Source organism: Theileria equi, chromosome 1 (genome assembly GCF_000342415.1).
Source record: "Theileria equi strain WA chromosome 1, complete sequence".
In the NCBI taxonomy this organism is placed as follows: domain Eukaryota; phylum Apicomplexa; class Aconoidasida; order Piroplasmida; family Theileriidae; genus Theileria; species Theileria equi.
The window spans coordinates 404,164-418,304 of NC_021366.1; the positions used below are offsets into that span (position 1 = coordinate 404,164).

The 14,141-nt window shown below is 32.8% G+C and overlaps 6 protein-coding genes across 6 annotated transcripts; 1 reads left to right on the forward strand and 5 right to left on the reverse strand.

Moving 5' to 3' along the window:
* Positions 1-9: 9 nt before the first annotated feature.
* BEWA_019650 (hypothetical protein) lies at positions 10-3,117 on the reverse strand (the record flags this gene model as incomplete). The annotated part of the gene is made up of 2 exons (XM_004828728.1): positions 10-704; positions 741-3,117. 2 exons carry the CDS (start codon positions 3,115-3,117, stop codon positions 10-12), a joined length of 3,072 nt encoding a protein of 1,023 aa, XP_004828785.1.
* A 56-nt stretch (positions 3,118-3,173) lies between these two features.
* On the reverse strand, positions 3,174-3,556 carry BEWA_019660 (hypothetical protein; the record flags this gene model as incomplete). The annotated part of the gene is made up of 2 exons (XM_004828729.1): positions 3,174-3,241; positions 3,277-3,556. 2 exons carry the CDS (start codon positions 3,554-3,556, stop codon positions 3,174-3,176), a joined length of 348 nt encoding a protein of 115 aa, XP_004828786.1.
* A 76-nt stretch (positions 3,557-3,632) lies between these two features.
* On the reverse strand, positions 3,633-7,127 carry BEWA_019670 (falcilysin, putative; the record flags this gene model as incomplete). The annotated part of the gene is made up of 1 exon (XM_004828730.1): positions 3,633-7,127. The coding sequence occupies one exon, from the start codon at positions 7,125-7,127 to the stop codon at positions 3,633-3,635; it is 3,495 nt and encodes a 1,164-aa protein (XP_004828787.1).
* A 194-nt stretch (positions 7,128-7,321) lies between these two features.
* BEWA_019680 (hypothetical protein) lies at positions 7,322-8,925 on the reverse strand (the record flags this gene model as incomplete). Its single annotated transcript, XM_004828731.1, has 8 exons — positions 8,450-8,925; positions 8,271-8,381; positions 7,960-8,233; positions 7,749-7,923; positions 7,672-7,715; positions 7,574-7,639; positions 7,451-7,536; positions 7,322-7,414 (listed from the first exon to the last, which is right to left on the reverse strand). Exons 1-8 carry the CDS (start codon positions 8,534-8,536, stop codon positions 7,322-7,324), a joined length of 936 nt encoding a protein of 311 aa, XP_004828788.1. The 5' UTR covers positions 8,537-8,925.
* Positions 8,926-9,435: 510 nt separating this feature from the next.
* BEWA_019690 (hypothetical protein) lies at positions 9,436-11,137 on the forward strand (the record flags this gene model as incomplete). Its single annotated transcript, XM_004828732.1, has 1 exon — positions 9,436-11,137. The coding sequence occupies one exon, from the start codon at positions 9,436-9,438 to the stop codon at positions 11,122-11,124; it is 1,689 nt and encodes a 562-aa protein (XP_004828789.1). The 3' UTR covers positions 11,125-11,137.
* A 62-nt stretch (positions 11,138-11,199) lies between these two features.
* BEWA_019700 (hypothetical protein) lies at positions 11,200-14,046 on the reverse strand (the record flags this gene model as incomplete). Its single annotated transcript, XM_004828733.1, has 1 exon — positions 11,200-14,046. The coding sequence occupies one exon, from the start codon at positions 14,044-14,046 to the stop codon at positions 11,200-11,202; it is 2,847 nt and encodes a 948-aa protein (XP_004828790.1).
* Positions 14,047-14,141: the final 95 nt, after the last annotated feature.

Here is a 14,141-nt window from a genome sequence, read left to right on the forward strand (position 1 = left end):
AATACAACATCAAAATTTTAATGTCGATTTATCTACAATATATATTTTATCGTTTGGTTGTAGTATAAACGATGGCTGAGGAGCCACGATGACAAACTGCTTTATAGTTCCATGGTTTATAAATGGCATAAAGTAAGTACGCAGAATACCAATGCATATTCTTTGCTCAACCAATAGATAATACTTTATTAAATTTTCGAATGTTTTCCCGTAAAATGAGATAGCTATTGGTTCTAGTCTAATATCTCCTCCTTTTACTATTCGGTTGCCTATGCTTAATTCTCCGCCAAACAATATAGAATCCAAACAATTGTGTCCAACTGAATTTTCTGAATTCGTGTTGGAATGGGATAGAATACCATAAAACATGTCTTGAATAAAAATTGTACCAGAAGCTATTTCGTAACTAGTCATAAATTCACCATAATTATCCCAATATCTATTCGTTGCATCGTTTTCACAGGAAATATTCATATTTGCCATGAGGTATGGATCCAGATATTCCAAACAGGAGGCGTGAGTAACATCCGATATAATGTGCGGTATTTTGTTTTTCTTATTATAATTTTGATGTTCCATAAGGATTTGTTGTATTAGATTACGAGCAAACAAAACTTGAGAATCTTTAGATAACATTTCAGAGTTTGGTTTACCTGTATTTTGATTACAATTGAAAATGATTATGTTTTCGCAAGAATATACCCCTAAATGGAAATGTTGTTACACAGACATAAACGAACCTGAGTTTATCAAATCTTGTGCATTTAATGCAGATCCATCTATATATACTGTTCTTTCAACATATTCATCCAACGATTTTGGACTTTCTACCTCTACTGATTCAAATGGAGAAAGTATAATTACATTATAATCATTATATTCAAACAATATTTTCAAGAACATATCTAAATCATGTGTCCAACCGCATATGAGCAAAATTTGATGTGGATGAATGAAGACATTTGATTGCGCATAGCTAAAACTTGGAACTTTAAATATTCCTCTATATTTTGGTGCATCAGTTGTATTATTAGTCTCAGAAACCGTGGGTAAGTTGGAAATTGAAGACGCTCTCTTCATAATTTTCCCGGACATTAGATCCTTTTTACAAAATGAGTCATTTGGTACGAAGTTGAGTAGAGAGACCTTTAAAACTTCACGTAACGATTCTGCCATTATCAAACCATAGTATTCATCTTGATCATCATAGTTTAGTTCATCACCAATGATATATTCTGTCGGATTTAGAACACATGTGTTACCTGAAACTATACCAATAAGAAAAACATTTCTCATACTATATAATTGTGTAACCAAATCATGAAATCTCCAACCCTTGGCAACCTTTGGGAACTTGAATTTAAAGAGTTGGAATTTCATTCCTTTTATTAATTCAAACATTTGATTTTGTACATCATATATGGATATCTTTAATGCCTCTTCATCACTATTTACTTTTTCATTAAAATCTTCATTCACATACCCAGACAAAAGAAATAGATTGCACAATTCTTCAACACAAATCCGCGTTCGTTTTGCATTTGTAGGAGTGTAAAATAACGTCATAAGCAGGTAAAATAACCCTTTACACTTAACCGATCTAGAAAATAGTTTATATTTAAGTTCCCTTTCGTAGAAGACATTATCAATACTCATCGCTTTAAGAAGTGACTTATATTCTGTGCCATGTAGATGTATTCCTAGTGGTATCCCGAGAGGTTTAGTGATATTTAGCGAAGCTAATGCCATCATGATGGTTTTTCTGTCATCATTTATGAGGTGATCTGAAAAATTTTGGATGTCTACCGTCGTCATATCATTCACAATTACAGTATAAGCAGAACTTAGTATTAGTTTCGAAGCATATGATGGGCCTATGATTTTCTCATTACCACCTATTATATAAAGTTTTATCCTTGTATTCTTTGTTATGGCCATATAAACAATTTCATAATAATCCAAGGGTAAAGGTGAGGCTACAACTACATTTTCAATGGCACCGTAGTACGTATTTGAGATACATTTACAGTATGTAAGTAATTGGCAGTCACTTATTGGCCCCCAAAAGAATATATAGTCATAACTTAAATCAAGATCATATCCTATCATTAAATTTTTTTTAGAAATCACAGCCTTCAAACGTTTGAACTGAATAGCTCCCAATGTAACACAGGTAAGTATGAAAAATATTGAAACAATGCGACCATATACAGTTGTAGGAACAAAGTCACCATATCCAACAGTTCCCATTGTTGCAACACCGAAAAATATGAAATCAAATGGTTTTGTGTAATTTTTTCTTGGTATAGGAGCCTCAATCAGGAAAATTATACCAGAATAGGAAAATAGTAGAGCAAAACTAGCAGTTGCAATTCCAATAATAGCAACATAGAATTCCGGTAGCCAGTTAAAACTCTTACTTATCAAACTTTCTGCTTGCAGTAACCTCAAAAACCTCAATGAGCCAAAGAACAATAATCCCAAGTTTTGGAATCCTTCCGTTTGTTTTATTAAACCATAATGGTTGGAAATATGTCCCATTATTTCTGTCAAGATGGGCGTCATTATTATATCTATTAAACCAAAAAATGATAAGATATACTTACATCTCCAGTCGGAAACATACAAATTTAGGATAAAGCTAAGGCAAAAAATGAGTTGAAATGATGCCTCTAGGTACCAATAAGAGTGAGGAATTTTGTCCATACTCCAACTCAGTAAATTAAAATCACCTTCATTTCGTTCCATAAATTTTGCTGCCCATTCCCAAACTATGAACCAAAGTAGTGTTACAAGCAGATTTGATACAACCCATACTTTACTAAATAACACTGGTTGAATATAGTTTGTTTTGATCCAAATTCGCAATCCATCAAAAAATATAACCCATTTATATTTGGACAAATTTTGTTCATTTTTGTCAAGTTTATTAGAAATGACATAACTAGAGACTTTGTCAACAAATGATCGTCTATTTTCGACAGAAGTACCGTCCAAATGGATTTTTGGAAGTGAATATTTATTAGAGTCAATATTCTCCAAATAAGAGGGTTGTCTAATTAGAGATAGAGATCTGTGATATACTTGTTGAGTATTATCATCTCGTCTAGATGACATATGATTGCTTTGCAACGTATCTGTAACATTTCCTAAATCTGCGATATTTACAATTACTATGAAACTATTTTACCATTAGGATTCGATTTTAGAAGATCAGTATCGATAAGATATTGTTTAGAACCTATTGTTGAGTGATGTGTGGAATAATAAACAAACCATTGCTGGGCTGAAGGCCCTTTTTGAAAGCAATGTGATTGTGACCTCTGTTAGCTCCATATCTGGGATGAATGAGATGATTTATATGTATTATAAACTTGTGAAAGTTTATTAAGCAGAAAGCTACAATAGAGAGTGTAATTTGGATTGCGATGGAGTATACGATAGAAAGAGGAAGCTTAATAATTAATCTGGTTGTTGAATAAAGTAAAAATACCAGTATTAAGAATCCTACAGATTCATCAAGAAAACCTAGTGACTTATAAGATGTGTAAGCCATAAATTTATGAAATGAAAGATTCAGAGTCTAAGAGTGGGGAGATATATATAAATTATGTGTACTAAATAGAGAAAATTCAAGGCATATTCAACTTGGTAATGTGTGATGGAAGATCTTTAGCGGTAGCTTGGTTGATAACAGCACAAACGTTGGTCCAATCGTTTTTCTGATTGAACTTGTTCATTACACGATCGAAACAGTCGATCCCAGCGCCTAATATTTCCCTTCGTATTTTAAGCCGTGTTTCTTTAGTTTCACCCTTTAAGATCCTAAGTAAAGCAACGAATCCTTTGGTTTCTACATGTAGAGGTCTATCCAGTGAGCTCATTTTACCAATTTTTTGTCTCAGGAGCTCACGCTCATCCAAGGATTTGTGTGCGTCATGTAGAACATTTGGAGTATTCTTGTAGACTTCAATTGTTTTATCAAAGTTTGGATCCGCAAACGACATGAAAATAATATGTCCGGTCGATGTTATATTTGCGGAAACACCATAGGCACCCAATGACATCCTAACATGTTTGAACAAATACGTTCTATGGATGTAATGTACAACTAAGCTATCTTCACCATTCAAAAAATCTCCAGTATCGAATAGAGGACCACCTATTCCAACATAATTGACCCTTGTTGGTACAACTATGACTTCATCCTTAGGACCATTCATCAAGCCTTTTTCCAAGATTTCATTAACCCATAGAGAAGTTTTACTTGATGATGAACTCTCTAAAAATGTTGATTGTAGTTTTTTATAAATTTCATTGCCGTAATTGTTGACCCAATCATTGACTACAGTAGAATTACCTGTAATGTTTACTGTTACGTGATTTAGTTGCAACAATTTTTTCCTTATAGAGTTCAATTTTTTTTCAATTTGTGACCAATCAGCTTCAGCAGTTGGTAATATTGTCTCTTTCAGGATTTTTAATTGAGCATACCCGTTGGCAACTTCGTCAGCGTGGTCAGCCACAGAGAACTTGCTGGCCATACGGCGAGCGGCATACTGGTTCCCATCACTTATTATAGAGTTCTGCATATAGCTAATCATACGATTAATAATTTCGATACCCTTGTTTGAATTTGACAACTTAGAATTGAGCAGAACGTCGTTGACAATATCAACCATCATATCCTTTTTCTCTTTAAGAGATTTTGCTCTTACAACTAAATATCCGATAGCATCCTTTGGATCCGAATATGTTGTATTATTTGTACGAGTTATGAAATTTATATCAAATGAAAGCCCTCCAAGATTCTTAGCAATTACATAGTTTAGTTCTTCAGGAGTGAGCTTTTCTGTACCAGCCTCCTTCAACATGGAGACAAATAAATTTAAATATGATAGATCCTCAACAGTTAAATCAACCAGTGAGATTGCGTAATCCAGATAAACAATACCCTGTGATTCTATTGGATGAATCAATACATTAACCTTAGAATCATGTAATTTTGAGGATTTAGATATTCCTAATTTGGACAAAACATAGAATTCAGTCGGTATAATTTCTTCTTCAGGGCTCATATCAGATATTTCAAGAGTAGGAAAAGATTCTAGAACCTTTTTATCTTCGGGTGTTTCACGAATTTCCTTGAATTTTTTGTATTCGTTCTCTAGACGATCAACATCTTCCTTTTTAAGGTGGCCTAACCTGCTCAATATGTGCTTACTTATTCTTTTGTTGAAGTCCTTTTCATAAATACTAGATTCAACAGCCTCGAGATGCAAGGTGACTCGGGTATTGTTAGTCACAAAATATTTATTAAGTAAATCCTTGAAATATTTAGATGGATCATCCTTAAATATGCGATCACGCAACTGTGATAATAATTTATCGAATTCTAGCAGTCCTAAAGGATCTTTACCATATTGTGATCGAGATTGTATCAACTCAACCAGAGCCAATCCTTTGGGATAATATCCAGTATTTAGTTCCCTCATTTCAAATTCAATTGTATTTATGGCAGCATGTATGGAATCAAGTTTAAAACCATTTTCTATAGCAGATTTGAATGTATCTAGGATAACCTTTTCAACCTTGTCTTTCGAATCACCTCTAGTTTCAAATTGAGAGGAATCAACACCTTCTAAACCAACCATAAATGTAGATTGGTGATATGAGCCAATAACTCCGGTTGGAATGACTTTTTTTCCAAGCTTAGAGTCTATGAGTGCTTTATACAACATACTTTCAGGTGTACCAATTAATAGATGTTGCAAAACTTGGAGACCTACAATATCGATAACATCTATATCTCTACTATTTTTATCATCCTTTGGATCTAGTATCCAACCCATAACCACCAAATCATCTACAGAATTTAGTGCATTGTATGTACTTTTTATTGTTTTTGGTATATCAGTATAGGGCTCCAATTCTGTTCTTCGCCTTGATGTTTCTAAATTAGCACTGTGAGACAGCGTATTTATACCGGGAAGTTCAATGCCAATTTTATATTTTGTCAAATAGTCATCAACAAAATTTAAACGATTTGAAATATCATATGGTCCATGGAAATATATTGTGGCAGTTTTTGGTCCATAATAGTCTTCATAAAATTTAATCAACTCGGAGTGTGTTAATTCAACAACATCTTCTGGGTTTCCGCCGCTAACAAATTTATAGCAGTTATTAAACAGATTTTCGTATATCAGGGAGCGAGCAATATTATGGGAATCGGAAAAGGAATTTCTCATCTCATTATAAACTATCCCCGAATAACTAATATGTCTATCGTGCAATACAATTCCTCCGTCCTCTATTTCCGTTTCATTTTTATCATTGGGAAGAACTTTATAATGCCAACCCTCTTGTTTAAATATATCTTCCTGTTGCCTTACTGATGGTCTAAAAAATGATTCCATATAAAAATCTGCGATATTATAAAAACTCTTTTCATTTGTAGATGCAAAAAGGTAAGACGTTTTATCTTTATATGTAGAGGCATTTAGAAAACTATAAAATCCTCCTTGTATGATAACAGAGAATCCATCCTTACTAGGATATTTTGAAGAACCAGATAATACAGTGTGTTCTAAAACATGAGCTGAGCCACGGCTATTTACTGGTGGTGTAGGCACGAAGATATCAAAACACATTTCCTTTCCAGATTGAATATTTGTCTTCAAAGACACAACGGACAATCCACTGGCCTTGTGTCTATATGTAGTAGCAACCATATCTAGATCTGACAGATAAACGCCTGAAAGTTTGTCAAAAGCAGGATGTGTCACATTGAGAGCGCTATCTATCCAAAGTTTATCTCCTTCCAGAGATTTTGTCACCTCTATGTCCCTGTTAGCCATACTGTATAAATTTTTAGCCTTTATCGTGCTTATAGAACGAAAGTTAGAATGTGGGAGTTTATTCACAAACAAAAAGCACTTATTCGAAAGATTAAGTCCAGATATGCACTTATTGTTAGTCTTCACATCAAAAACTGAAGCAACTTTTGAATATCTTTGATTTGTTAAACAACTAACAGATATATTGCGTAGAAATATGTGTGAATAGATACAACTTATAATATTGGCACTCACTATGGACACGAAACGATGTCGTATCATATTCATGATAATCCGTTATTATTTAGAGTACGAATTCATCATAAATCATTTTAAATGGAATATCGTGTGTTTTAGTAAACTACCATATTTATTCAAGCATCACATTACTCCCACAATATATTTTGTGTTTGAAAATTATCGTTCCTTTACTGCATCTAGTAAATTCATAGTTTATATAAGTGATTTATTGACCTTTAATGTTAGATAGTTATTTTTGCCAAAATTTTTTGTGTGCTTATGTGTCTATTAATTACGTTTTCAACAATCTCTGCGATTTTAAGAGGTTCATCTTCCTATGTGTATTATGAATCGGATCCTTTTAAACTAACGTGTATTGAATGTGTCGTCCCGTGTATTACTTTTAGCTGAAAATTTCCCTGCATATGTGCGGATAAAAGTAATGTGGAGAGTGATTCTATATCTTCAAAAGTGAATTTGCCATTATGACAAACCTCTCATTATAAGCACCTTCATTGTTTTCAGATTCAGGAATATTTCGTCAGTTCCACTTACCCACCCTTTAACATATTTATTAGTTTATAAAAGATACCTCTCCAATGCTTCGTGGTATTTTTGGGATGACATTTCCAAACACTAAATATTTTAGATGTACATAAATAAACATACTACATATCATTCTTGTATGTTAGTTGAGACGGTATTGAAATCCTTGCAGAATCGAGTGATGACACGTAAGATGTCTCAACACTCCACGATATTGCGTCTTCTATCGTTTGGAATTCATGAGGTATTTTCTCAACGACCCTGATTGCAGTCGAGTAGTTATCTCTACTTATAGATACTATTCTTTTAATGTGAGCTACTGCGTTGAACTAACCTTCACTATAGTCTATTATTATAAGCGAAAGCAGATTATCGTAATATTCCGAGACTCTAATACACAATGCAGCGCCTATACTATGACCTAATAATAAAAGAGCTGGCTTTCTTCCTACAGCTACCAGCTCCTGTAGTAGCTGATCTATTGTTGTTCTTAAATCTCTCACGAGTACATCCACCGTGATATACATAGAATCTTTCATTGTTTTAAATGAGTTACCATGACATCTCAAATCTATAGCTGCAACTAATGCAAATTTTGATAGGAACATCTGTATTGTTTTCTATCATTGAATGATTTCTACACACCGAAGTTGATGCCCAGCTCATAGCTGACGAACCACATCCATGTACACATACTATTAAAAATTCGTGCTTTATATTTTTGTCTACATGATACGTTTTATGGACTTTAAGTACCTAAAGTTGCGAGTATAATATGTCAATTATGAATGTGTAATACTAGTTAATATTCCAGATCATCTTACATTGTTGTCATTAACAGTTTCACATTTAACTAATGACGATTCCAGAAAATATTTTTTACATTTGTCTTCTGCTTCAAGAGATTCCATTTATATGACAAATCATAATACGGAATACAATTACGATTAAGCTAAAATAATCCTTATTCATGTTTAAAGAACGTAGAAATAAATTGTTTTGGAATGTTGGTGGATTACATCACAATTAAACTGGTCATTTACTACGAAAAGATGTTCCGCCCAGAAAAGTACGTAATCAAATACTAGCGGAGCTAACTAATTGAAGGTGAAATTTAAACATGATAGATCATTTAACGACAGGATATAGTGTGTTCTGCGGCATAAGTTTGAGGCATGAATAAAATCACTAAAACCAATGGTTTATTGGGGATATTGAGTGAGAATTCCAGAAATTCCGGGAATTTTATTGATAAAAATTATATTTGGATTATAAAAGATTTATACTATTCAACTTAAATGAGCGAATTCGTTCACTTCTTAACCCTACATAGGTGATCACATTGAAATGATCCATAGGAATCCACACTTATTCCGTTGATTATCTATGTTTATATCAGTGTATATATTTTATGTTTCTATATAGTTATTTAGTATTCTATTTTGCCTGTGTAGTTTCTTTTTTCACTAATCACTCTTATATCTATTATATTATCCCAGTTTATATGGCTGTATTAGCAATTTAAACCTGTTTGTGGATCGCATCTGTATATTGAATGTTTTATGTTATCATATTTGTATGCAATTGATCAGTATGGTCATGAACATCCTGTGAATACAGTTTGGATAACATCCTACATACTTTAAATTTAACAGGTGACTCTATACAATCCGTGGTTATGTTATAGAATAGGTTTATTTATTGAACTAATTACTGTTTTACAGTTTTCTAGAGGACCATCGAAGTATAAATGTAGAATTCAGCAGTGTAAATACATCTGTTTAACAGATTAAAAATTTAGTTTAATACTATGAACCGAAAAAGGACTGCGAACTCAAAATATATTGAGTTTTTCTATTGCATATGTAAAGGTTCATACACGGGCACAAATGCTTCATCAATAACTTGCAAAATTTGTAAAAAACAAAGTCACCGTATATGCATACATTATAACGGTCCGGACAAAGATTTTGAGTGTATGTTATGTAAGGTACAACTCTTGGACCCATTTAATACAGTGGAAGATTTTTTGTGGTATGATTCTTTGGGGAATACAACTAAAACTTTTACCATTGATGCTACGAATATAAAAAAATGGAGATCGCAAAACAAGGATATTTATATGGCTTCAATTCCATTTAATAAGGAAAAATTACAACACGAATGGCCAAAGTCCATGGAATTAAAGATTAATAGTGACATCATACACGTAGTTAAGGAACCTACATGGGAGCACAAACGGCGTGACAATCCAATTAAAATTACATATGCCATGCGTCCAGGGAAGAATGCAGTAGAAATATCAAGTTCTACATATAACGAAACTGAACCACTTTTTTTAGTAATCATGTTTTTATCGAAACAGGTTACAGTTGATCGCATAATTGATATAGTAAAGAAAAAGCACGTAATATCCTACGATGATTCATTAACTCGTATTTCCACTATAATTAATAGGAATGTAGGTGACGATGATATAGTTTGCATGGAGCACACACACAGAATTGATTTGAACTGTCCTGTTACTATGGACAGAATAACCATTCCAACTCGTGGAAGATACTGTGAACATATACAGTGTTACGATTTGGATGGATATTTGAGGGTCATGGAAAAAACTTCTGCGTTCAATATGAGATGGAGATGTCCAGAATGCCAGTTGATTGTGAAGCCTTATGACCTAGTAATTGATAGTTTTGTACAGAAGATCATCCATGATGTTCCACCGTCCGTTTCTAGGGTTGAGTTAGATAAAGATGCTAATTATACTATTTTTTTAAATGATATGGCATTTGACTCGAGACCTGTAAGCACATTGCAACCCTCTTCCAAACTAATTTCACAAAATGATACGAATTTATGCATGCAACCATTTGATCAGCATATAGATTATGATAAGAAATATTCAACAAATTCTGAGGGAGAATCATATCTAAATAACCCGGGAAATGCTAATATTGATCATCGGACTGATGATCTTATCATTCTTGACTCTGATGATGACATAAACACAAAAATTCAGAGATCTATACAGCCTGAAGTCATATACATTAGTGATCATGATAGCTCCAATACTGAGGATTCCATGACGAACATCGCATCTGAGAGTGCATTTTATACAGGATCTCACGGATTTGAATACAGCAAAGTTGGATTTATTAGAGAGAGACCCTTTACTGAATGCAAAGATACAAAGTATCAATATACGTTAACGCCAGAATCTCAAACTAGGGATAATTTAGGTAATACCAAAAGGGAACTTAATGAGACTATGGAATCAATAGTAAGCACTGACTCTAACACAGTTTCAAAGAGGAATAGAAACAAATCTGAAACGCATGTATTTAAAGGTAAATCCATTCGTAATTCCACGTTAACTGCCTCTTCTCTAATCTCAGAGGGAAGTTCTCTGGGATCATTAAACGAAAATCTTGTTCCCTATTCGGTATCACGTGACTCTGTTGCTAGCGACATCACACTAAAATCACCACAAATGTAAATTATATATTTGTACATGCATTTGTATCAGAACTTAATTTGTTAATTTAGGAAATATCCAAAAACTTCCGATTTTCTAAGTATGATTTATGAGCATGAAAAAACAAACCTTGGGATTTTCATTCTGTAACATGTAGAGTACTCTAATTCTAATAGGTAATATCATATTGTAGGGATAGTGGAGATTGTGTGAAACTGTCCCATCAAATATTTCCAAGGGCCCTTTAATTTGCGATCTTTTCCATAAAACATGCATTATGACGTTACAATTATCTTCAACGTTTTTTATTATGGGTATTTTTAGAAGAATTGAGAGTTCTGGTGGTTTAATTCCACATGTGACACATCGGATCTTTATTGAGATATGAAGACCAAGAACCGATGGAAACGGAAAACACTTTATATCATCAATCCTTACATCATCAAATTTATTAATACTAGGGATAATATTCAAATTTGGAAGAATATTATAGTGATTTGTCATTATAAAAAGAGATTTTTGATATACATTTTTATTCCATAGACCATGGGATCCAATGAAGAAGAGATCTCTTTCCCCTATTTTAGATTCCACTTTCATGTTTTCATCCCTTGTACACTTTATAAAATTATTCAGTTTGGAACTTAGATAATCAAATTTATTTTCATGCGTAACAATCATTTGATCCATTTTACAATCAAAACAATCACACATTTTATTATTTTTAACATTTACTTCCTCACTAATGCAATAATTATTCAAAATAGGCTTAACCCGTTGTAGGTATTCACGCGTTAATGGTATATGTAATTGATGTAACATTTTCCATTTTTTAGTGTCTTTAACAAATTCATCTGTAATGTACAATTTATCCATATCCCCTATTTTTAGTCCGATAAAGCGTTCACTCAAATGCAAATAGTCTGCAATAAACGTAAGATCACTCTTATCAAATTTATCTACTAGCTGTGGAAAACGCATTTTTGCTTCAATGAATAATAAATATATACAAAATCTCCAACATTCATCCATATCATTAGACATATATTTCCACAATGACCATATCCAAAGACCCGGTGGTAATGTAAATGGCAACTTACCTACGTAGCCGGTGGGTGGGTCTATAATTTTTTGTGCAAGCTTTATATTATTGTGCGATTTTACAAGCGATTTTAATGCATCTATTATCGCTGGTAGTTCTTGTTGAATGAATGTCACTTCAGAATCCTGGTCAGATATATAACTGTTAGCATAAATCTGAACTGGAACTTCTGTCGTATTTGATGTATCATTTGACATTGTACAAAGTATTTGAAATAGCGACATGAGTAGAGATAATCCCTTTGGTGTAAATCTACATTTTCCTAATGCAATTATTGTTCTTAATCGGTTGACCTTTCTGGATCCCTTTAAAGTTAGTGTTGCGATCCTCTTTACAGCACCATCTTTCATAGGATATAATTGTGAAACATAAATCAATATATTTAATGATTCTTCAAGAACTTCATCGCTTGAGAGACAATTAAATACATATGATAATATATGTTGCCTATCTTTTTCAATAAGGTAGATTGTGGACATAATGTGGCGTATTATCCTGAGAACATAATTCCTTACTATACTATTTACATCTTCCAATCGCATTAGTAACCAGAATGATATCTTATTCCACGTATTCAAATTATTAACATCATGAATTTTTCTAGAATTTTTACCCAAAAGACTGTTTGCATAATCTGAATGACTTATAAAATTTGTTGGATATTGTCGTTTGGTAATACCACTACGTATACAAGATCCAAGTATTGTTATGGAAGAATTTCTTAATGTCGCCTCTACATCTGAAGTTTCACGCATTTTACTTCCACGATCAAAGTTTTGAATTAACTTAAATAGTATTATTCCAGATGGTATAAAACTACCCGTTGAATATTCATTCCAGATTTTCTCTATTAATTTACCCCTAAAATTACTTTCCAAAGATTCATCAACTGTTTCAAAAACATCATTTTTAATATAATTTACAAGATCCAATGGTAAAATTGCTATAAAAAGATAATATATAGTTTCAATTGCACGAATTCTTGTAAATGTGTTTGAATTATCAGAATAACCACAGGAGATGAGTAGAGATGTTTGTAGCATTTTTTCAAATATAAATATTAGTTCCATATTTATCCTTTTTTCGTTAATATGATATAATAAATTTAAGAGTGAACTGTATAGGATGTCAATAGCATAAGGGATGATCTGTAAAAACACATTGACAATTTGTGGAACATTTTCACTTGACGCTGATTTACAGGCAAGTGTTTGAAATGTTACAATTGAGCTATAGACTTTCTTAAACATTTCCTTGATATCTGTTACAAGCCTTTCTTCATTATATTGTGAGTTTCGTATTACACAATCAATTGAGAGAAATATACAAACCGATTTATGTAATTTAGTTATCGTTTGAAATGCTGATCTTAATGTTGAATTTAGGTCATAGTTTGATTGCAACATAATTAATCCAGATAATGAATCTAGTGATTCTAATGAACTATACACAATTTTAAACTGTTCTTCTGCATCTAAAATACCACCTACATAGGATATGGATATAGATAAAGTATTCATACCATTCAAAAGCGTTGGATGCGTCTCAAATAGCTGTTCACTACCATATGGTATGTGTCTAACAGATTCATTACTCAAATCTTGCAGTGATTTGATGCTATCACAAGTATCACTACTACTCATAGAGCTTACAGAATCATCACTATGCGATATTTCTGATTCTCTGCTAGATTCTATGGATGAAACATCTGATACAACGTCATCTGGCACATTCTTCCTTGTCCATATAGTTACAGGGAGCTGCGCTAGTGACGAAGGACATTTTATAGAAGATTTTTCTCTCAATATTTTTAGATATAAATCTCCAAGACTTCCCTCCATTTTTATAAATTTCTAACTTAGTAGATGGAAATGACGAGATGTATCATAATCTCTCGCGCCGAAACGGCGTTACACACAAAAAGATTCATAACATA